This window comes from Mercenaria mercenaria, chromosome 13 (genome assembly GCF_021730395.1).
Source record: "Mercenaria mercenaria strain notata chromosome 13, MADL_Memer_1, whole genome shotgun sequence".
NCBI classification, from domain to species: domain Eukaryota; kingdom Metazoa; phylum Mollusca; class Bivalvia; order Venerida; family Veneridae; genus Mercenaria; species Mercenaria mercenaria.
Window position 1 is genome coordinate 43709310 of NC_069373.1, and position 23223 is coordinate 43732532.

Consider the following 23223-nt stretch of genomic DNA (forward strand, 5'->3'; position numbering starts at 1 on the left):
CTCATCATCACTTAGTTCCAGGTTTTAAGTCAATACCTTGAATATATACCACGTTGTGCTCCTGAAATGAAATATAAAGGGTAGATTTGACATATGAGCTAAACTTGTGACCTTGACCTTTGATCTACCTAAGTGGTTCAAGAGCTCTGCACATCAACACATTACCTATACGCAAAGTTTAAAATCAATACCTTAAATGGTTATTAAGTTATGCTTTGCACAAAAAATATGAGGGACAAACTTGACATCTGAACTCCATTTGTGACCTTGACCTTCAATCTCTTGACCCTGTTCATGTGCTTTGCATACTGTTTATTCACCATCGCAAGGCATGACTTACAAAAGAAAAATGTGACATTTGAGCTCCACTTGTGACCTTGACCTTTGACCTAATGACCTGGTTCATAAGCCCTTCACATTGTCATATAACCATCTACCTGCATTTTAAGTTCAAAGTCAGTTGCTTGAACCGTTAAAAAGTTATGTCAAGAAATGAAACATGAGGGACAACCTGACATACTGACCTGGTTCATGTGCCACAAAATATATATGGACAGAGAAATGCATGATCCATCACGTCTGTTTTCCAAATGGGCATACAAAAAGGTAATATGCTTCAGGAATAACAAACCTAGTTAACTAAAATAAATCAATTTTGGTGTTCAGGAAAGCCACAGCAAGAACATCGTTCCAACCATTACAAAACCGTGACATTTAAAGACCAACCACCCGCCCGCTTAGCTCAGTAGGTAAGAGCGTTGGTCGACGGGGTCATGAGTTTGATCCTCGGGCGGGGCGTATGTCCTCCGTGACTATTTGATAAACGACATTGTGTCTGCAATCATTAGTCCTCCACCTCTGATTCATGGGGGGAAGTTGGCAGTTACTTGCGGAGAACAGGTTTGTACTGGTACAGAATCCAGGAACACTGGTTAGGTTAACTGCCCGCCATTACATGACTGAAATACTGTTGAAAAATGGCGTTCAACCCAAAACAAACAAACAAACAAACTAAAGACCGACCAACAAAATGATGTTTATCTGATTGCCTTTTATGCTACTTTTCAGTAGAATTTCATTTATGTAATAGCAATCAGTAAACCTGTGATCCTGGATTTTCTATCAGTACTGACAGCTTCTCCACATGTAACTAATAACTTTGCCAGTGACTCATACACATGATTTTTGTCACTCAGTCTTCTATAAATCTTCATATAGAACATTGTAGCACTTGGGGATCAAACTTGTGACCTCTCAGTTCATAGTCTCAAGCTTGGTTTACTGTGCTAACCAAGTCTGCTTTCAGCAAATGAAGTTTCATTCAAATTCATCTTTTCATTGAAACTGTGTAATTTAAGAGAATTGTGTTTACTAATTTGTCAAAAGAGAAACAATATTTTTTTACCTTCTTTTATTGAAATAAAAATTTCAATAATATATTAACAATTTACCTAAGTCTGCTTACAATATCAAATTGAGACTCCTAAACAGCAGATAAACAGCAGTTATTTCCCCTTCTTGACTAGTACATCTGCACTTACTAAAATGTACAGCAAATGCCACTTTTTCATCATTTACATTTTCTTCAACTCGTAAAGTGTTTGGCTGGTAATGTCCAAATTCTCATGGAATTTCTCTAATATATTTCATATATAAAATTATGCAATATTCCAGCTTAGATTTTCGGACATTAAAATCTATTTAAAGGGGCTGGCCTCCAGTTAATGTCAGATTATCTTGATTTTCAAACAAATGAAAATGTCTATGGAATGTTCAAAACCCAGCATCATTTAATTTATATCTCACAAGGAAACTAACACTAAAATTTCCCATTATCTTGAATTAACTTTTTACTGCACTTATGAGAGTATTTCTGCATACGTTTAATAAAGACCACACTTACATTTTTTTGCATAAATACTGCCCAGATTTCAGAGTACTATTGTTTCTAATCTTTTATCTACAATATGAATTAACAACCAATAATACTATCTTCTTAATTTATTATTTTGATGAAAAAAAGTCAAAATAAATCTGGAGGAATGCCCCTTTAATGTCTTGACTTTCTTTTAAACACATCTTAGTACAATTAGTACAGAACAAAAACTTGTTACTGACCAACAAGGTCACACTGAAATCCACTTTAGCTAAATATAGTTGCATTCTTAGAAAACCAAAACTTATGGCATTTATGTATTTTGACATAATTTTTCAATAATTAGTAAAAGCAAAAGAAAACTTTTGATTTGAATTTGTATGAAAAAACTTTGGAATTAATCAAACGGAAATCAACATTATCATGTGAGATGAAGATTAAACTTTAAACAGACAAATTTTTCACCATCGTATAATTCATCCAATAAAACTTTAACTCTTTTAAGTACACTGTTACAATTCTGTTTCAACTACTGTAAACCTAGAATTGTTTTCGCGCTTTTTTAAATTAGTGCCTTTCTCGGGTAGTATATTTCCGTGAAATTAAATAGCCACGAAAAACTCTGATCTAACAAAAACGTGAAAGATTCTAGCTTCAGCTTAATATATAGATGGCTATAAAATGGTTCTGTCCTTACACATACTTGGATATTAAGAATTCATATTCTAGTACCGTAATTGTATAACATGAGTGCACAAATCCACATTATTTCAATTGATTTACAATTTACTTACTTATGAAGCAACAGCATTTTCAATATCGATCCATCAGGCAAACAGGGGATAAAAACAGAAACAGTATGCATCTATCGAACGACATATACATGCAATTTGCAGTTGGCAGCCAATACGATATATCATTTGTAAGCAAAATATTGTGTCTATTTCTGCTAAGTGTGGATTAATCGCATATTTAAATGGCAAACAAATGACAGTGTAATAACTTACTGACTCAATTTGGGGTGTGAATAACAGTTGATATGGATGAAAAAGATTAGGGTGCATTTATAATTGAAGGGTACAATAAAACTGAATGTTTTCGAGAATACTATAAATGCAACTATGCAGTGATACTTACCTTATTATACTAAATATGTTCACTTGCGACTTCATTTTAGCGGGATTCACGATGGATATGATTCCGCGAAGATTTGTATCCGTGAAAATGTCCACGTTTTGACAAAAGCGAAATATAGTATCCGCGAACATTTCTAGGTTTACAGTATACATTTTGAAGATCAATGAAAATCAACAGCAGTTTAACCTTGTTGGCCAGTACTTGTTCGACTTTGGTTGCCTGATTTATCCTGGATAGAACATGACTTTGGAAATAATTGATTACATTAAATCTAACCCTGATATACTTGTAATACTGTATAACATAAAAGTACAAAAAAACTATTTTATGACAAAATACAGATCAACAACATAAAAAAGATCTCTGGTCCTTCATTATACAACATTAATTTATAAACATACAGCACTAAAACTGGGTTTGTATTTTAAAAACTTGACAATATGGTTGAATTTTTAAACAAGAGGACCATGATGGTCCTGAATCGCTCACCTGTCCCCACATGACCCAGTTTTGAACTGAGTATGACGTGGTTTTTTCTATTATTTGACATAGTAACCTAGTTTTTGAGCTCATGTGACCCAGTTTTGAACTTGACCTAGATATCAAGGTAAAATTTCTGACCAATTTTCATGAAGATCCATTGAAAAATATGGTCTCTAGAGAGGTCACAAGGTTTTTCTATTTTTAGACCTACTGACCTAGTTCTTGACCACAGTTGACCCAGTTTCAAAATAAACCTAGATATCATCAAGATGAACATTCAGACCAACTTTCATACAGATCCCATGAAAAATATGGCCTCTAAAGAGGTCATAAGGTTTTTATATTATTTGACCTACTGACCTAGTTATTAAAGGCATGTGACCCAGTTTCAAACTTGACCTAGATATCATCAAGGTGAACATTCTGACCAATTTTCATGAAGATCCATTCAAAAGTATGGCCCCTAGAAAGGTCACAAGGTTTTTCTATTTTTAGACCTACTGACCTAGTTTTTTACCACAGTTGACACAGTCTCAAACTTGACCTAGATATCATCAAGATGAACATTCAGACCAACTTTCATACAGATCCCATAAAAAATATGGCCTCTAGAGAGGTCACAAGGTTTTTTTATTATTTGAAGTACTGACCTAGTTATTGATGGCACGTGACTCAGTTTCGAACTTGACCTAGATATCATCAAGGTTAAAATTCTGACCAATTTTTATGAAGATCCATTCTAAAGTATGGCCTCTAGAGAGGTCACAAGGTTTTTCTATTTTTAGACCTACTGACCTAGTTTTTGACCGCAGTTAACCCAGTTTCAAACTTGACCTAGATATCATCAAGATGAACATTCAGACCAACTTTCATACAGATCCCATGAAAAATATGGCCTCTAGAGAGGTCACAAGGTTTTTCTATTTTTAGACCTACTGACCTAGTTTTGACCGCACGTGACCCAGTTTCAAACTTGACCTAGATATCATCAAGATAAACATTCAGACCAACTTTCATACAGATCCCATGAAAAATATGGCCTCTAGAGAGGTCACAAGGTTTTTCTGTTATTTGACCTACTGACCTAGTTTTTAACGGCACGTGACCCAGTTTCAAATTTACCTAGATATCATAAAGGTGAACATTCTGACCAATTTTCATAAAGACCCCATGAAAAATGTGACCTCTAGAGTGGTCACAAGCAAAAGTTTACGCACGGACGCACGAACGGATGGACGGACGGACGTTGCGCGATCACAAAAGCTCACCTTGTCACTTTGTGACAGGTGAGCTAAAAATCTAATCTGAACACATCTTCTAAAACTGGTTCACACTTAAACTTTCAAAAAATATCTTTGAAGATGTATGGTAATGTTAAAACTGACCATATTGTTAAAATCTAGTATGAACACTCAAGAGCTTAGTACAAACTTGAACTAACAGTCTGTTTCCAAAAACAATAGCATACGGTAAAATCTAGTATGAACAGTTCAATTCTACCTCGAACATACAGAAAAAATTTTGGTACTTGAACTTTTACCATATGGTTGGAATCTAGAATAAACACAAGTGTTTAATTGTATCATGAACTATCATCCAGTTTCTGAAAAATCAACACATATTTGAAATCTAGTATGATCACACTAACCTCTTGAGCATACAAGCAACATTCAGGTATCAAAAACACAACCGTACAGTTGAACTTTTCTAAAATCTAGTATGAATACTAAATGTTTAATATGAAACATGTCTGAAACTTTAAAATGCCAAAAACATATTCTGAGAAAAAGTTTTTGAACTAAGAACAAAATCAATATGAGTATGGTTATTTACATATGGGCCATTCCATGAGAAAACCTTTACATTTGTATTACATAACTACTACACACTAAATAATCTAATATACTGGAAAATCATTCTTTTCCTAATGTTCATAAAGAGACTTGAATGTAGCACATATAGGTTAAGTTAGTTTTACATTTTTTTTAGGAAAGTATCAATCCAGTAGCATGATATATTCCAAACTGTATTAGGCCAGAAGAATTTAATAATTTTTTTGTCTTCTTCATTCATTTTTGAGTGTTTTTATTTTTTGTATGTGTGTGTTTTTTTTATGTAAAATGGTATGAAAATTAAATACTTTTATAGCTACATTCTATTCCTTACACTGAATTTCTTAAAAAAAAAAAACTTCAAGATTTCATGCCACTTCATTTCATTAACAAAAAAAAATTGTTTTAAGAAAAATATACAATGATACATAAGAGATAATAAAACTTAATCAGAACTCTACATGTTCACCAAATATGATTTTTAACTGGACGAAAAATGATATTTTAATGCCGGAAATGTATAAAAGAATCACACGCACATAGTTCATAATATTAGTATAGTATCCTCATCATGAACAAGATAAGCTCATTTTGCATTATTCTTTTTTTCTAACCTAGTATATAGCTAGCTACTGTTCATATAATTCTTATATCCAAGACAAACAAATGTTATTTGTGTTGTCATGACAATCAAAATTCGAAAAAACACCCATGCACCATTGACAGGACTGGTTTATAGGTAAAAAGCCAAATAACAAGTTTTGGAGAGGACCTTTCAGATTCTACAAACCAAGATTGGTGAAGCTCCATCAAGTCTTTCAAGAGAAGAGGTCATTTAAAGGTATTTCTATTGTTATCTCTAGTGGCCGTGAACCCCCACCTGAACGCCTGCACCTCCTCCTTTTCCACAGTCCAAAACAAACCCCTCTCCAATGCAGAAACTAAGTACCCATAGGTTAAATTCCCTGGTGCTTCAAATGATTCAGGAGGGCCATGACAGCCCTACATGGTTCACCCGAGTTTAGTTGCTCAAACTGGTCACCATGTTTTTAACAAACCTACACGGCACTGAATATTACCCAAGGGACAACTGTGTGAAATTATTCTAAAAATCGGAACAAGCAGGCCCCTATTTATAGCAGAACTGTATGGAAAAACTTTGAAAGAGAACCACTGAAGGAATGCTACACCAAGTTTCATCAACTTCCACCAAATTGTTAGAGAGGTGTCATTTTAAAGGTGCTGACGAACAGTAAGTAATAACAATAGCTCTCCCCAACACTCTGTACTCAAATGAGCTAGAAAACTTCAAACATGAAAAAAGTTTTAAAACTTCAGTTTAAAGGTCCAATACTAAGGAAAGTGAACATTTTAATTTCTTTTAAAAAGCACAGAAACTATTTCATTTTATTGGAAAATGAAAGTTGGTATGTAGAAATTCGAAATAAATCGCAGTATATGTACAATTATTTTTCTATGAAGTATGAAGAAAGTTAAAAAGACCTGTGGGGTCATTCTGTCGATTCATTGAAATTTCAACATAATACACATACATTTCTTTGACTTCCAAAGACCTTCTGTAAATTTTGACCTGCCAATCTTCATTATTTAGTTTCTTGCAGAAGTCTATGCATTGGCTATGAAAAAAATTGCCAACTCACTTTCCCTTAGTAATGGACCTTTAAATAACGCTGAAATTTCTACTAACATTATAACAAGAGGACCATGATGGTCCTGAATCGCTCACCTATCCCCACATGACCCAGTGTTGAACTGAGTATGACTTCATTATTTCTATTATTTGACATAGTGACCTAGCTTTTGAGCACATGTGACCTAGATATCATCAAGATAAAAAATTCTGACCAATTTTCATGAAGATCCATTGAAAAATATGGCCTCTAGAGAGGTCACAAGGTTTTTCTATTATTTGACCTAATGGCCTAGTTTTTGAAGGCACGTGAACCACTTTTAAACTTGACCTAGATATCATCAAGGTGAACATTCTCACCAATTTTCATGAAGATCTCGTGAAAAATATGGCCTCTAGAGAGGTCACAAGGTTTTTCTATTTTTCGACCTACTGACCTAGTTTTTGACCGCACATGACCCAGTTACAAACCTGACCTAGATATCATCAAGCTGAACATTCTCACCAATTTTCATGAACATCCGTTGAGAAATATGGCCTCTAGAGAGGTCACAAGGTTTTTTCTATTTTTAGACCTACTGACCTAGTTTTTAACCCCACGTGACCCAGTTTCGAACTTGACTTAGATATCATCAAGGTGAACATTCTGACCAATAATCATGAATATCTCATGAAAAATATGGCCTCCAGAGAGGTCACAAGGTTTTTCTATTTTTAGATCTACTGACCTAGTTTTTAACCCCACGTGACCCAGTTTCAAACTTGACCTAGATACCTTCAAGGTAAACACTCTGACCAATTTTCATGAAGATCCATTGAAAAATATCGCCTCTAGAGAGGTCACAAGGTTTTCCTATTTTTAGACCTACTGACCTAGTTTTTGACCGCATGTGACCCAGTTTCGAACTTGACCTAGATATCATCAAGGTGAACACTCTGACCAATTTTCATGAAGATCCATTGAGAAATATGGCCTCTAGAGAGGTCACAAGGTTTTTCTATTTTTAGATCTACTGACCTAGTTTTTGACCCCACATGACCCAGTTTCGAACTTGACCTAGATATCATCAAGGTGAACATTCTGACCAATATTGATGAAGTTCTCATGAAAAATATGGCCTCTAGAGAGGTCACAAGGTTTTTCTATTTTTAGATCTACTGACCTAGTTTTTGACCAAACGTGACCAAGTTTCGAACTTGACCTAGATATCATCAAGATGAACATTCTGACCAATTTTCATGAAGATCCATTGAGAAATATGGCCTCTAGAGAGGTCAAAAGGTTATTCTATTTTTAGACCTAATGACCTAGTTTTTGACCCTACGTGACCCAGTTTCGAACTTGACCTAGATATTATCAAGGTTAACATTCTGACCAATATTCATGAAGATCTCATGAAAAATATGGCCTCTAGAGAGGTCACAAGGTTTTTCTATTTTTAGACCTACTGACCTAGTTTTTGAACCCACGTGACCCAGTTTCGAACTTGACCTAGATATCATCAAGGTGAACATTCTGACCAATTTTCATGAAGCTCTTTGGAAATATATGGCCTCTAGAGAGGTCACAAGGTTTTTCTATTTTTAGACCTACTGACCTAGTTTTTGATGGCACGTGACCCAGTTTCGAACTTGACCTAGATATCATCAAGATGAACATTCTGACCAACTTTCACAAAGATCCTATGAAAAATGTGACCTCTAGAGTGGTCACAAGCAAAAGTTTACGGACGGACGGACTAACGCACGAACGGACGCACGGACGACGGACGCTGCGTGATCACAAAAGCTCACCTTGTCACTATGTGACAGGTGAGCTAAAAATAATACTTAAAACTAGGTATAAAACAACAATTACCAAGTTTATCATTGTGAAAGGTAGTCAAATAATGTTAACAGCTGAAATTTTTTTATACAACTAATTTTGAAAGGTTGAAAGTGAGACAACATATCTTATATTTGCTTTCTATACATATAAGATCGTCTTAAGCAACTCTAGAAGAAATTTTCAAACTTGACAAGATTGTAAGAAAATTATAAATACTTACAGAAATTTACATAAATAACAGCCACTTTAATTCCATGGCATAAACTAAAATGGCAGAGATCTATTCAATAAAAATTCTAATTTACATTAAATAAATAAATGTTCCAATGAGAAAGGAACTATTTTAAATTCATATTCTTACATAATATAAAACTGTTGTAATTCTTATATTCAATGGAATAAATATATATCTAAAAGTTTAACAAAATGGCTGCCCTATGATCACCACTTTCTGAAACTCCGAACTGTCATAACTTTCATTATAATTACTATTCAATTTTAAAAGTTCTTTTGACATGGTTAATGATCGAAATAAATTGCTCATAATTTGTATTATTTTCTCTATTCCCGGTTTTTTCCTTGGGTTCATAACTTTCCTCATATATGCACACCTTTTTTTCACCTAAGTCGTCTACCATCTTCACTGAACTAAAATCAGCAATGATATTCATGTCCAGTAAAAATCTTTGTCTCCATCACCCAGATAAATCACTTCAAACTGTCAGTCACTTAAAGAATCCTGCCACTTTATTTCTCGCGTCACCAACACGCAACAAAGCAATAATTATTGCAAAATCATATATTGTCCAAAATCATATATACATGTGAGATTTAACAATCCTCGCAAGGTTTTTTAGGGAGATACAAAATGTAAACATCACCTAAATTTTCTCATATCATTCTTAATTATGGTATCGGGAAATCAAAATTCCACTTAAATAATGATACATAGGTGTGAGAATTAGTAAAACCTCGCACTGATGCACTGTCGCTTGGGATAAAATTTCTGGACAATTGATCGTTATAATTCTCCGTGGGTATTATGTATCAATACACAGAAACAAATTTCTAATGACAGTTCCTGCCCTTTTTAACGGTGTAACAGAAATTTTCATCCACGGTGTAATAGTAGGAAATAACCCCTAACACTGTGCGACAATGCAAGGTTTTACTAATTCTCGTAATTATATGTCATTATTTAAGCGGACTTTTAATTTCAAAAAGGGAGAATTAAGAAAGACATGTAAAAATTAAGACGTTAATTATCGCCCTAAAAACGTCACAAGGATTGTTAAATCTCACATTTGTATATGTTTTGGGACAAGGCGACAATATGATAATTATTGCATTGTCACGTGTTGGTGAGGCGAGAATTGAAGTGGCACAAACAGGATTCTGTAGTCACTAGATGTCCACTATTACAAACAGTAAGAACATACCTTCACCTTTAATCAACAAACCAATCAATGAAAGCAATGCAGTGTGCATATGCCGGTTTGTGCTGGGTGCACATGATTTATTAATGTATGATTTTTTTTGTCCTGATTATCAAATTAAAAGCGTTTTCCCTTGACTGATACTTTGTTTACATCTCCTAAAACCTACAAAGTAACTACACTAGTGTCTTTGTCTCTTCTAATGCTGATTTTCTTCAAACTTTGGTGTATAAAATTAAGCACTTCCGTGATTTAATTAACCGACATTGCGCGGATTTTCATCGCTTTTTTGCAAGCTTCCTCATCAATTAAACCATCTTCGACTGTCCCGGGTTTCTGAAAACAAAAGTAAACCCAATCATTTACTGGTAAGAGAACTGGTTCTAGACAAAACAGGAAATATCTGCACATTTAATTCCAAGAATTTGTTTTTCAATTCACGCTTCACAAAAAATGTCTGAGGCAAAATTCAAGTACTTTTTAAGGGCCTTGTAAGTAAATTTTTAAGGCCCACATTTCTCAAAACAAAATCTTAGTTCAAATAACTATTTCAGAACAAGAGCTCGTCGAACACGAAATGCCCCCCTTGATGCATTCAGTAATTGCACAAGGAACAGAAATTATTTGCTCACTGTAAACAAAAGTTCTACTGTTCTGGTTCAATGTGACATTGACCTTTGACCTATTGACCTCAAAATTAACAGGGGCCATCTGCTGGTCATGATCAACCTCCCTATTAAGTTTAGTGATCCTAGGCCCAATCGTTCTCAAGGTATCGTCCGGAAAGGGTTCAACTGTTCCGGGTCAATGTGACCTTGACCTTTAGCCTACAGACTTGAAATTGTGGGGGTCATCTACAGGTCCAACCTCCCTATCAAGTTTCATGATCTTAGGCCTAAGCGTTCTCAAGTTATTGTCTGGAACGGTTTAAATGTTCCTGGTCGCTGTAACCTTGACCTTTAACTTACTGACCTTAAAATCAATAGGGGTCATCTGCTGGTCATAATGAACCTCTCTATCATCTTTCATGACCCTAGGCCCAAGCGTTCTCAAGTTATCTTCCAGAAACCGTTTAACTGTTCCTGGCCAATCTGACCTTGAACTTTGACCAAATGACCTAAAAATCAATAGGGGTCATCTGCTGATCATGATAAACTTCCCTATCAATTTTCCTGATCCTAGGCCCAAGCGTTCTTGAGTTATCGGCCGGAAACCGTTTTACTGTTCCTGGACACTGTGACCTTGACCTTTGACCTACTGATCTCAAAATCAATAGGGGTCATCTGCTGGTCATGATCAACCTCCCTATCAACTTTCATGATCCTAGGCCCAAGCAATCTTGAGTTATCATCTGGAAACCGTAACTGTTCAGGGTCACTGTGACCTTGAACTTTGACCTACTGACCTCAAAATCAATAGGGGTCATCTGCTGGTCATGACCAACCTCTCTATTAACTTTCATGATCCTAGGCCCAAGCGTTCTTCAGTTATCATCCGGAAACTGTTTAACTGTTCAGGGTCACTGTGACCTTGACCATTGACATACAGATCTCAAAATCAATAGGGGTCATCTGCAGGTGATGACCAACCTTCCTATCAATTTTCATGATCCTAGGCCCAAGGGTTCTTGAGTTATCATCCGGAAACAGATTGGTCTACATACAGACCGACCGACCGACAGACCTACAGACCGACCAACATCTGCAAAACAATAAACCCCTCCTTTTTCGAAGGGGGGCATAAAAATGTGATATAACATAAATTGCATTCTCCGTAAACAGCGGTAAAATGCTGCAATGGTATCGTAAAGTGACCAAATACCATATTTTTATTCAAATTATCTTTTTTTTTCTATTTCTTTTTTAAAATACACTCTTTCTGCAAAGCAAGCTAATGACATAATGTTTTAAGGAGTTTTAGGTAAAATTCAAGCAGTATTTTTCAAAATTCAAGTACTTTTTCAAATTTTTCTAGTGTTTAATTAAAGGACTTTTCAAGGTCTGTGCAAACCCTGTTTATCCGAGTAAGTCAGCACTTTTACCAGTCAATTAAAGAAAGAAAACAGGTTATTTCTACGAAACAGATTTCTAAAGCGTATCAAGCAAGGACATAAAAAACCCTATCTCATTTCATATATCAAAGATTGATAATCATCTATTTTTGCCAGATCCTACACAGGAAGTTTTTACTGATCAGTTGAGAGAGAAAACCAAACACCTTTGACGACCATTATATATATATACAAAATTTCCAGAAGTAGATGGGAAAAACTTGCCCACTTGTGCACTTCACCCATTGTCTCCAGCGAACATTCGTCCAGATACCAAAATAGTCAATTTTTTACTCAACCTACTGATTAAACCAGTCTGGCTTTTGATTTTCCCTAGATATATTGAAAAAGACAAGATATTCAACAGAACTTTAGTAAATTGGACAGAACTCTAATAAACTGGACAGAACATTAAGATGTACTGGAAAAAACTTCTGATATATTGGACAGAACTTTAGATATATTGAAAGAAAACAACATATATTGGAAAGAACAAGGTAAATTGGACAGACCATTAATATATACTGGAAAGAACCTTTGATATATTGGACAGAACTTTAGATATATTAAACATAACATATACTGGACAGAACAGAACCTTAGTACACTGGAGAGAACCTTAGAAATACTGAAAAGAGCTTAAGGCATACTAGAGAGAATCTAAGGTTAACTGGAAATTACCTTAGATTTACTGGGCAGAACACCTTATACATTGTATATATCAGAAAGAACCCAAGATATATTTTTGGACAGACCTTCACTATACTTGACAAAACCTTAGATAAAATGGACAAAACCTTTGAAAATTGGAGAGACTGATATAATGGGCAGAACCTTAGATTAATTGGACAGAACCTTAGAAAATTGGACAGAGCCTTAGATATATTCAACATAGCCTTAGAAAATTGGACACATCCTTATACACATTGCACAGAACCTTAGATTAATAGGATAGAACCTTAGAAAATTGGACAGAACCTTAGATATATTCAACATAGCCTCAGAAAATTGGACATATCCTAATATATATTGCACAGTGCCTTAGATAAATTGGACAGAACCTTAGAAAATTGGACAGAGCCTTAGATATATTCAACCTAGCCTTAGAAAATTGGACACATCCTTATATAACATTGCACAGAACCTTAGATTAATTGGACAGAACCTTAGAAAATTGGACAGCGCCTTAGATATATTCAACATAGCCTTAGAAAAATGGACACATCCTTATACACATTACACAGAACCTTAGATTAATAGGATAGAACCTTAGAAAATTGGACAGAACCTTAGATATATTCAACATAGCCTTAGAAAATTGGACATATCTTAATATATATTGCACAGTGCCTTAGATAAATTGGACAGAACCTTAGAAAATTGGACAGAACCTTAGATATATTCAACATAGCCTTAGAAAATTGGACATATCTTAATATATATTGCACAGTGCCTTAGATAAACTGGATAGAACCTTAGAAAATTGGACAGAACCTTAGATATACTCAACATAGCTTTAGAAAATTGGACATATCCTAATATATATTGCACAGTGCCTTAGATAAATTGGACAGAACATTAGAAAATTGGACAGAACGTTAGATATACTCAACATAGCCTTAGAAAATTGGACATATCCTAATATACATTGCACAGAACCTGAGATTAATTGGACAGAACCTTAGAAAATTGGACAGAGCCTTAGATATATTCAGCATAGCCTTAGAAAATTGGACATATCTTAATATATATTGCACAGAACCTTAGATTAATTGGACAGAACATTAGAAAATTGGACAGAGCCTTAGATATATTCAGCATAGCCTTAGAAAATTGGACATATCCTAATATATATTGCACAGTGCATTAGATCAATTGGACAGAGCCTTAGATATATTCAACATAGCCTTAGAAAATTGGACACATCCTTATATACATTGCACAGAACCTTAGATTAATTGCACAGAACCTTAGAAAATTGGACAGAGCCTTAGATATATTCAACATAGCCTTAGAAATTTGGACATATCCTAATATATATTGCACAGTGCCTTAGATAAATTGGACAGAACCTTAGAAAATTGGACAGAGCCTTAGATATATTCAACATAGCCTTAGAAAATTGGACATATCCTAATATATATTGCACAGTGCTTTAGATAAATTGGACAGAACCTTAGAAAATTAGACAGAACCTTAGATATATTCAACCTAGCCTTAGAAAATTGGACACATCCTTATACACATTGCACAGAACCTTAGATTAATAGGATAGAACCTTAGAAAATTGGACAGAACCTTAGATATATTCAACATAGCCTTAGAAAATTGGACATATCCTAATATATATTGCACAGTGCTTTAGATTAATTGGACAGAACCTTAGAAAATTGGACAGAACCTTAGATATATTCAGCATAGCCTTAGAAAATTGGACACATCCTTATATACATTGCACAGAACCTTAGATAAATGGGACAGAACCTTAGAAAATTGGACAGAGCCTTAGATATATTCAACATAGCCTTAGAAAATTGGACACATCCTTAAATACATTGCACAGTGCCTTAGATAAAATGGACAGAGCTTTAGATATAGTCAACATAGCCTTAGAAAATTGGATACATTCTTATTAACATTGGACAGAACCTTAGATTAATTGGACAGATGGTGAGAGAACTAGCAATAAGTTTACTAAATTTAGATACGTTTGACAAAATCAAATATATATTGGACAGAGCCTTAGACAATCTGACTGAACCTTGGATAAAGTGAAAAATGCAATGCTATAAGAAGTATGTATACTAAGTCCATATTATTTCTAAATGTAATGCAATTTTAACTAAACAAAAAGCAAAATTTAGAAATAAACTGCTTCTTAAAAGTTATAAAAGTAATGTAATATTTTTACATTTGCTGTAATTAAAAGTCTCTGCCACTGGGACCTGATATATTAAACAGAGTAGAAGTAAAAAGCAACCAAAATACCGATTGGGTTTACTTCTGTTCCAGAAAGAGTAATAAAATGTGCTAATATAATGTATTGTGAAAATAACTCATTTTGTGCCTCAACGGAGTGTGTAAAATATTTTGAGAACATTCAAACCTGATAAGCAAAAAATGAGCTATTTCACAGTGCAACATGCAAAATGGAAACAACAAAACAAAAACATTTCAACATGCATTTTCAAACAAAACACCACATAATTATGTAAACAAGAAAACACATACACGGCATATAATGAACATACAAAACATACATATATGGGAAAACAAGACAATTTGGCCACAAATATCTTGTTTACACAATTTGGTCTGCTTTTACAAGCATCAAGCAAGCGTAGACAAATAATCTAATTTTGAAGTTTAGGAATTTCAAATTGCTACTATTATTTCATAGTTTTGAAGTATTCATTTATTTCTGTCCTCATCACTTTGCCAACAAAATGAGAATATAGATTTCATTTCAATCAATGACACCTAAAATTCCTACCGGTAAGAAACATTTATGCTTCTCTTGAATCAGTGCAAAATACTGCAGGTATCTGACAATATATATGATAGACCTGGACAACTTTAGCAAAGGGAAGGTAAAAATCATGCAGTCAAAATAAAAATTCTTTAAAACGTAAATAAAATTATCTGCGTTTTCACTTGTTTCATTCCAATGTTGCGGTACATAAACTGAAAACTTATTTCCCCTACTGTACAGTTGAAACACTGCTATAGACAGATAATTATGTCTTTTCAGCCAGTTATTGGCACATCAATGCTCTTTGTGTATATTCTTAATTCACAATATTGCACTTTTAATAATATTGTATATTTGCTTACTTACCTTGGGATGATCCTTATGCATATATTATGTTGGATTTCTTTACGCATATTCACTAACTGTAAGCCCCTTCTTATGCGTAAGGAGCTGTGATGAATTAACTTAACTGAATTTGTGATATATTAACTTACTGTAAAACCTTCCTTCTGTGAGAGATTAAGTTACTGTTGGATGTTCCATGGGTGTATTAATTTTTCAAAACACCAACTCACCGTATCAATGCAGAAATATATTACAGCAGGATATCCCATCTGCATACTAATCCTGTTATGCATCAACTAACCACTTCCTTGCTTAAATTCTTTCTTAACTGGATTAACTTACCGCAGGGCGTTCCCTGTGCGTATTTACAGCCGGTATATTTAGGCTTTCGAATTCTACCCTACAGCCATAAGCCACTGGCGTTAGCTTTATCACTGTGTGGAGCGGAACTTTCAGGTACGCCAGATCCTCTGAAAATACAGGATAAAAATATCTAATATCACCTGAGCTTCAGTAGAGCTTATTGTCTGATTTGCCAATTCTGTAACAGAGTTTTCAAAAATGTCTTTAATTTTTCAAGAATCTTGACCCTGCTAAATTTGGATGTGCAGGCTGATCTTGGTCTGCACCGGTCACAAAGACAGACTCACTTGCCGCCAGCAGGCTAAAGGTTAAAATATTTATTGTAAGTCTTCTGGCCAAAGATATATAATTTTCATAGGAAAATCCTACGTGCCCTGTGTTCCATTTTTTTCTATCGGAAGAAAGTATCCCTAAACAGATTTTTGATGATAAATTTAAAACTAATTAAGATATTTCCAACAAGGGCAGCTCTAAGTGCCCCCCTCCCCCATAAAAAAATTGGGGGAGGGGCTGGGGCACAAAAACTATAAAATCTTTATTTGACTGCAAATTGTTGGTATCTTAGAATGAAGTTAAATAATCAATATTTCCTTGAAGTATGTAAAGAGATGAAAAACCCAGTAACTGAAAAGGTAAATTAAACAGTAACGTTTTCTTAGTGTGAAATCTATGTTTGACCAATGAGAATCGAGAGTCATTCGTGTCAGATTCTCCGTCTACCTTTGACTAACAAAAATGTGTCGGCTTCCTTTGAAATATGATGAAGGGGCGGTCACTGGTACACACGCGCATTCAGTTGACGCTCTTCAGCGTGTAGAGCTGTTCTTCGAAAATTATTGCTACAGTCACATTGGTCTTCAGGAATAAGAAGCCACATTTTTTTAAAAACAACCCGCTATGATTGGTCGAAAAAGTAGGTTGCACACTACTGAATGTAAGAAATTTCAAATATCCTTCCACAACAATATCTCATTCTACAAAGTGATCCTTTTTGATAAAACCACACAAACTGTGAGATTATTTTTTACACATTAACAATAACTTTAAAATACAGCTGTCCAAAAATGGCCCATCAGATGTAACTGGGTATGCTATTTTAAGTGACAACTAAGCTGTGACCCTAACCTTTGATGACCCCAAATTCAAAATACTGAAACAGAAAATCATCTGAAAAGTTAAGAGTCCAAGGCCAAAGCATTCTGCAGTTCAGAAACCCACTTTCTGACTCAGTGACCTTTACCATACAGTAGTAAACTAATACATGCCATTTTGAATAAGAAAACTTTAATACAATAGCTTTTACTTTGTAAGAATCAACTAACACTGAAACTCTTTAGAACTTGAAAAGAACTCATAAACCCTTGAAATAGCAACAAGAGGGCCATGATGGCCCTATATTGCTCACCTGGTTAAATGGTTGCTATGAAGATTCGCATTTAAGCTTGACCCCTGGGTCATGATTTGAACAAACTTGGTAGAGATCCACTAGGCAATGCTACACACCAAATATCTAAGCTCTAGGCCTTCTAGTTTATTTCTAGACTTTTTTTGGAAGATTTTCCTATGTACAATCAAGTAACCCCCGGGTCATGATTTGAACAACTTTAGTAGAGGTCCACTAGGCAATGCTACATGTCAAATATCTAAGCTCTAGGCCTTCTGGTTTATTTTTTTTTAATTTTGAAGATTTTTCTATAGAAATCTATGTAAAATCAAGTGACCCCTGGGGCAGGGTCAATTTTGACCCTGGGGTCATGATTTGAACAAACTTGGTAGAAGTCCACTAGGGAATGCTTCAAACCATATATCTAAGCTCTAGAGCTTCTGGTTTTTGAGAAGAAGGTTTTTAAAGTTTTTCCTTTCGGTTGCCATGGCAACCAGAGTTCTGCATAGAATAATTTTGTAGAGCTTCACCCAAGGAACATTCCTGTGAAGTTTGGATGAAATTAGCCTAGCGGTTTATGAGGAGATGTCATTTAAAGTAAAAGTTTACGGACGGACAATGGACGCCGGACGGTGAGTGATCACAATAGCTCACCCTGAGCCTGTGGCTCAGGTGGGCTAATAAAAAAAAAAAACAATAATAAAAAAACAACAGCAGTCTTCTAAAATAAAATATTTCTCCAAAACCTTTAGATTACATGCTCTCCGTTCCTAAATTTTTTTACTAAACCAAAGCAAGTACCAACATGCACATAATATGAAATATAAACACAAAGAACAAAGGATACTGCAATAAATTATGTATGAGAATCTGGATTTTTTTCAGATAAGACATGTATATATATCTGACATACAAAAACAGTGTATACATGTTTAATATGTGGCTTTGATACAACATAAATATAACACACATCAAAAGATTTTACAATATTGGATATAAAATGCCAGTACATGTAGCTACTATATCTACCACAAATATAAGCATCAAGGGAACATGTATAACATATAAAACGCACATATGCAGATATAAAATAAAGCTAACTGACCTTTAACCTCAAAGTGTGACACTGATCTTAGGCCTAAAAACCCAATTCATGCACTCTGAGGTTTTCTTGAGGTGAACAATAAATGCTTCCAGTGGTTTGAAAGATACAGAGGGGACAAAAAATAAAGCTATTTGACCTTTGGCATCCAAGTGTGACCTTGACCTTTAACCTTATGACCTTGGTTGGGAGTGTATCTTGTGTTATGACTTTTTATATAGAAAATACATGGAACTAGAATATTGTCTGTGGGACACAGGGTGTGCCCCCACTGGTACATTTGTCACAAATAAGGGGCAATAATTCAAATGTTTGCAGTCTTAAGGGGGTATAGCCTCAACAAACATTTTATATAAAGGATTCATTATTCTAGGCCATATACTTTTTGAGCTATGAGCATTACAAACAACAAGAGGGTCAAGATGACCCTAGAACGCTCACCTGAGTAATATGAGCTACATGTTTCAAATGTCAAACTGATGATTTTTTGAAATTTTTTGAAAGATTTTCATATGTACAATCAAGTAACCCCTGGGGCGGGGCCAATATTACCCCGGGGGTCATGATTTGAACAAAGTTTCTAGAAGTCTACTAGGCAATGTTACATATCAAATATCTAAGATCTAGGCCTTCTGGTTTATTTTTACCAAATTTATGAAGATTTCCCTTTGTACAATCAAGTGACCCCTGGGGCTGGGTCAATTTGACCCTGGGGGTCAAGATTTGAACAAATTTTGTAGAGATCCACTAGACAGTGCTACATGTCAAATACCTAAGGTCTAGGCCTTCTGGTTTATTTTTAGAAAATTTTGAAGATTTTTCTATCTACAATCAAGTAACCCCATGGGGCGGGGTCAACTTGATTTGGATCATGATTCGAACAAATTTTGTAGAAGTTTACTAGGCAATGCTACATGTCAAATATCTAAGATCTAGGCTTTCTGGTTTATTTTTAGAAATTTTTTGGAGATTTTCCTTCGTAAAATCAAGTGACCGCTGGGGCGGGGTCAATTTTGATCATGGGGTTCATAATTTGAATAAATTTTGTACAGGTCCACTACGAAATGCTACATGTCAAATATCTAAGCTCTAGGACTTCTGGTTTATTTTTTAGAAAATTTTTGAAGATTTTCCTATGTAAAATCAAGTGACCCCTGGGGCGGGGTCAATTTTGACCCCGGGGGGTCATGATTTGAACAAATTTTGTAGAGGTCCGCTAGGCAATGCTACACACCAAATATCTAAGCTCTAGGCCTTCAGGTTTATTTTTATAAAATTTTTGAAGATTTTCCTATGTAAAATCAAGTGACCCCTGGGGCGGGGGTCAATTTTGAACAAATTTTGTAGAGGTCCGCTAGGCAATGCTACATGTCAAATATCTAAGCTCTAGGCCTTCTGGTTTATTTTTAGAAAAATTTTGAAGATTTTCCTATGTAAAATCAAGTGACCCCTGGGGCGGGGTCAATTTTGACCCCGGGGGTCATGATTTGAACAAATTTTGTAGAGGTCCACTAGGCAATGCTACATGTCAAATATCTTAGCTCTAGGCCTTCTGGTTTATTTTTTAAATTTTTTTGAAGATTTTCCTATCTTAAATCAAGTGACCCCTGGGGCGGGGTCAATTTTGACCCCGGGGTCATGATTTGAACAACTTTAGTAGAGGTCCACTAGGCAATGCTACACGTCAAATATCTAAGCTCTAGGGTTTCTGGTTTTTGAGAAGAAGATTTTTTAAGATTTTCCTATGTAAAATCAAGTGACCCCTGGGGCCGTGTCAATTTTGACCCCGGGGTCATGATTTGAACAAATTAAGTAGGGGTCCACTAGGCAATGATTCACACCAAATATCTAAGCTCTAGGGCTTCTGGTTTTTGAGAAGAAGATTTTTAAAGTTTTTCCTTTCAGTTGCCATGGCAACCAGAGTTCAGCATGGAATTCAATTCTTTGAACAACTTTGAAAGGAGGCCACTTAAGGATCATTCCTGTGAAGTTTGGTGTAATTCTGCCCTGTGGTTTTCAAGAAGAAGATTTTTTTAGAAATTGTTGACGGACTACGCACGACGGACGATGGACATCAAGCGGTCACAATAGCTAACGTTGTCACTAAAAATACACTATTTTGGCTAGTTCAAGGGCCGTAACTCTGTAATTAGCGCTAAAATCTCAAGAAGAATGCCAAGTGTGCAAGTTCACATCATGATAAAGACTCAGGCAAGGTTTCATGAAGTTATCATCAATTTATATCAAATACTTTTTGAGTTAGGTGCGTCACAAGGTGAAAATGTGCATTTTTGACTATTTCAGGGGTCATAACTCTGGAAATAGGGGGTGGAGCCAGACAAAATATAGATTGTGTGCATATTCATATCATGACAAAGACTCAAGCAAGTTTTCATCAGTTTATATAAAATACTTTTTAGCTAGGCATGTCACAAGGTGAAATGTGCATTTTTTACTATTTCAGGGGCCATAACTCTGGAAATAGGGGGCTGAGCCAGACTAAAAAATAGGAGGTGCGCAAGTTCATATCATGACAAAGACGCATGCAAGTTTTCTTCAATTTATATCAAATACTTTTTGACCTAGGCGCCTCACAAGGTGAAAATGTGCATTTTTTACTATTTCAGGGGCCATAACTCTAGAAGGTAGTGTGCAAGTTCATTTCATGATAAAGACTCATGCAAAGTTTCATCAATTTATATGAAATATTTTTTGAGCTAGGCGCATCACAAGGCGAAAATGTGCATTTTTGACTATTTCAGGGGCCATAGGAATAGGGGGTGGAGACAGACGAAAAATAGGAGGTGCGCAAATTCATATCATGATAAAGACTCATGCAAGGTTTCGTCAATTTATATGAAATACTTTTTGAACTAGGCATGTCACAAACTTTTTCAGATGGACGGACGCACAGATGTCCGGACACACGGACATGACCAAATCTATATGCCCCCTCCACTCAGTGTTGGGGGCACAAACATTCTAAATCCACACAAAAATCCTTACCAGGTAGAGAAAGGTCAAAATACACCTCAAAATTGGATGAACATGCATGTTGTACTACAGAAAAGTGGTACGAATTAATGGTGAACAAATGTGCCAAGTTACATCAAAATCCCTCTATGCATGAAGAAGAAATGCTCTGGACAAAGTCATTCTTGTATCTGACCCTTTGGCCTCTAAGTGTGACCTTGACTTTAGACCTAGGGACCTGCTTCTTGTCCATGACACTCCGTCTCAAAATGGTGAACAATTGTGCCAAGTTACATCAAAATCCCTCCATGCATGAAGAAGAAATGCTCTGGACAAAATCATTTATGAATTTGACGTTTGACCTCTAAGTGTGACCTTGACCTTAGACCTAGGGACTTGGTTCTTGCATAAGACACTCTGTCTCATGATGGTGAACATTTGTACCAAGTTACATCAAAATCCCTTCATGCATGAAGAAAATATGCTTTGGACAAAGTTTGTGGACGCCGCCCGCCAGGGGCATTCCCATAATACATCCCGTTTTTCAAACGGGCATATAAAAAAAACATTATAGCCATATTACCTTTTCCTTTATATGGTAGTCATATCATTACTGACCCCATATAAGACCCTAATGACCTATTACATTCTAATATCATTAGGTTTGATGACTGGGAAGTTTTGTGTGAAGTTTCAATCCAATATATATAGCTGTTACTAAGATAAAGTTTGACAGTTAGTTGGACCCAAACTTTTAACCAAATTTTCTGCATCAAAAAGGGCCATAATTTGAATTACATTCAACCAAGAGTTATCAAACTTGAATATTAGTCATATCATTACTGACCCGATATAAGACCCTGATGACCTATTATATTCTAATATCAATAGGTTTGACGACTAGGAAGCCTTGTGTAAAGTTTCAATTTATCAAATGCAATGGTTACTGAGATATGAACTTACACACAAAACTTTATAACTGAGATGAGAACAAGGTGGGACATTGGCACCCTGGTGAGTAAAGTAAATCTCACTATTCTTTAAATAGTTAAAACTAAAAATCACATTACTTGGTGCAAAATCACTCAACCGTAAAACCTGCAATATATGTGTAACTATGCCAGTTAATGATCATTCCTGAAGAAGTTCCATTCAAGTCTCATTGGTAGTATAGGAGTAGTCTGAATTTTTCTTTATAACAAGAGCTGTCTCCATAGGATGACACATGCCCCCGATGGCACTTTGAATGAATAGTTATGGCCGACGTTAGAGTTTAGGACCTTTGACCTAC

The 23223-nt window shown here is 35.3% G+C and overlaps 1 protein-coding gene across 14 annotated transcripts in view; it reads right to left on the reverse strand.

The window, feature by feature from the left end:
• The window catches only part of LOC123528554 (6-phosphofructo-2-kinase/fructose-2,6-bisphosphatase-like), a 130316-nt gene that overhangs the window by 17925 nt on the left and 89168 nt on the right, over positions 1 to 23223 (reverse strand). For 12 of the 14 annotated variants that reach the window (XR_008366757.1, XM_053521642.1, XM_053521643.1 and 9 more), the window contains one exon: positions 16453 to 16580. Coding sequence is in view for 12 of the 14 variants with exons in the window: in XM_053521642.1 (XP_053377617.1) it covers positions 16453 to 16580 (128 nt within the window). In the remaining 2 variants the exon portion in view is untranslated. Of the gene's footprint in view, positions 1 to 1394; positions 10580 to 16452; positions 16581 to 23223 lie in introns of those variants that run through there. The other 2 variants (XR_008366756.1, XM_053521645.1) reach the window with 1 other exon arrangement.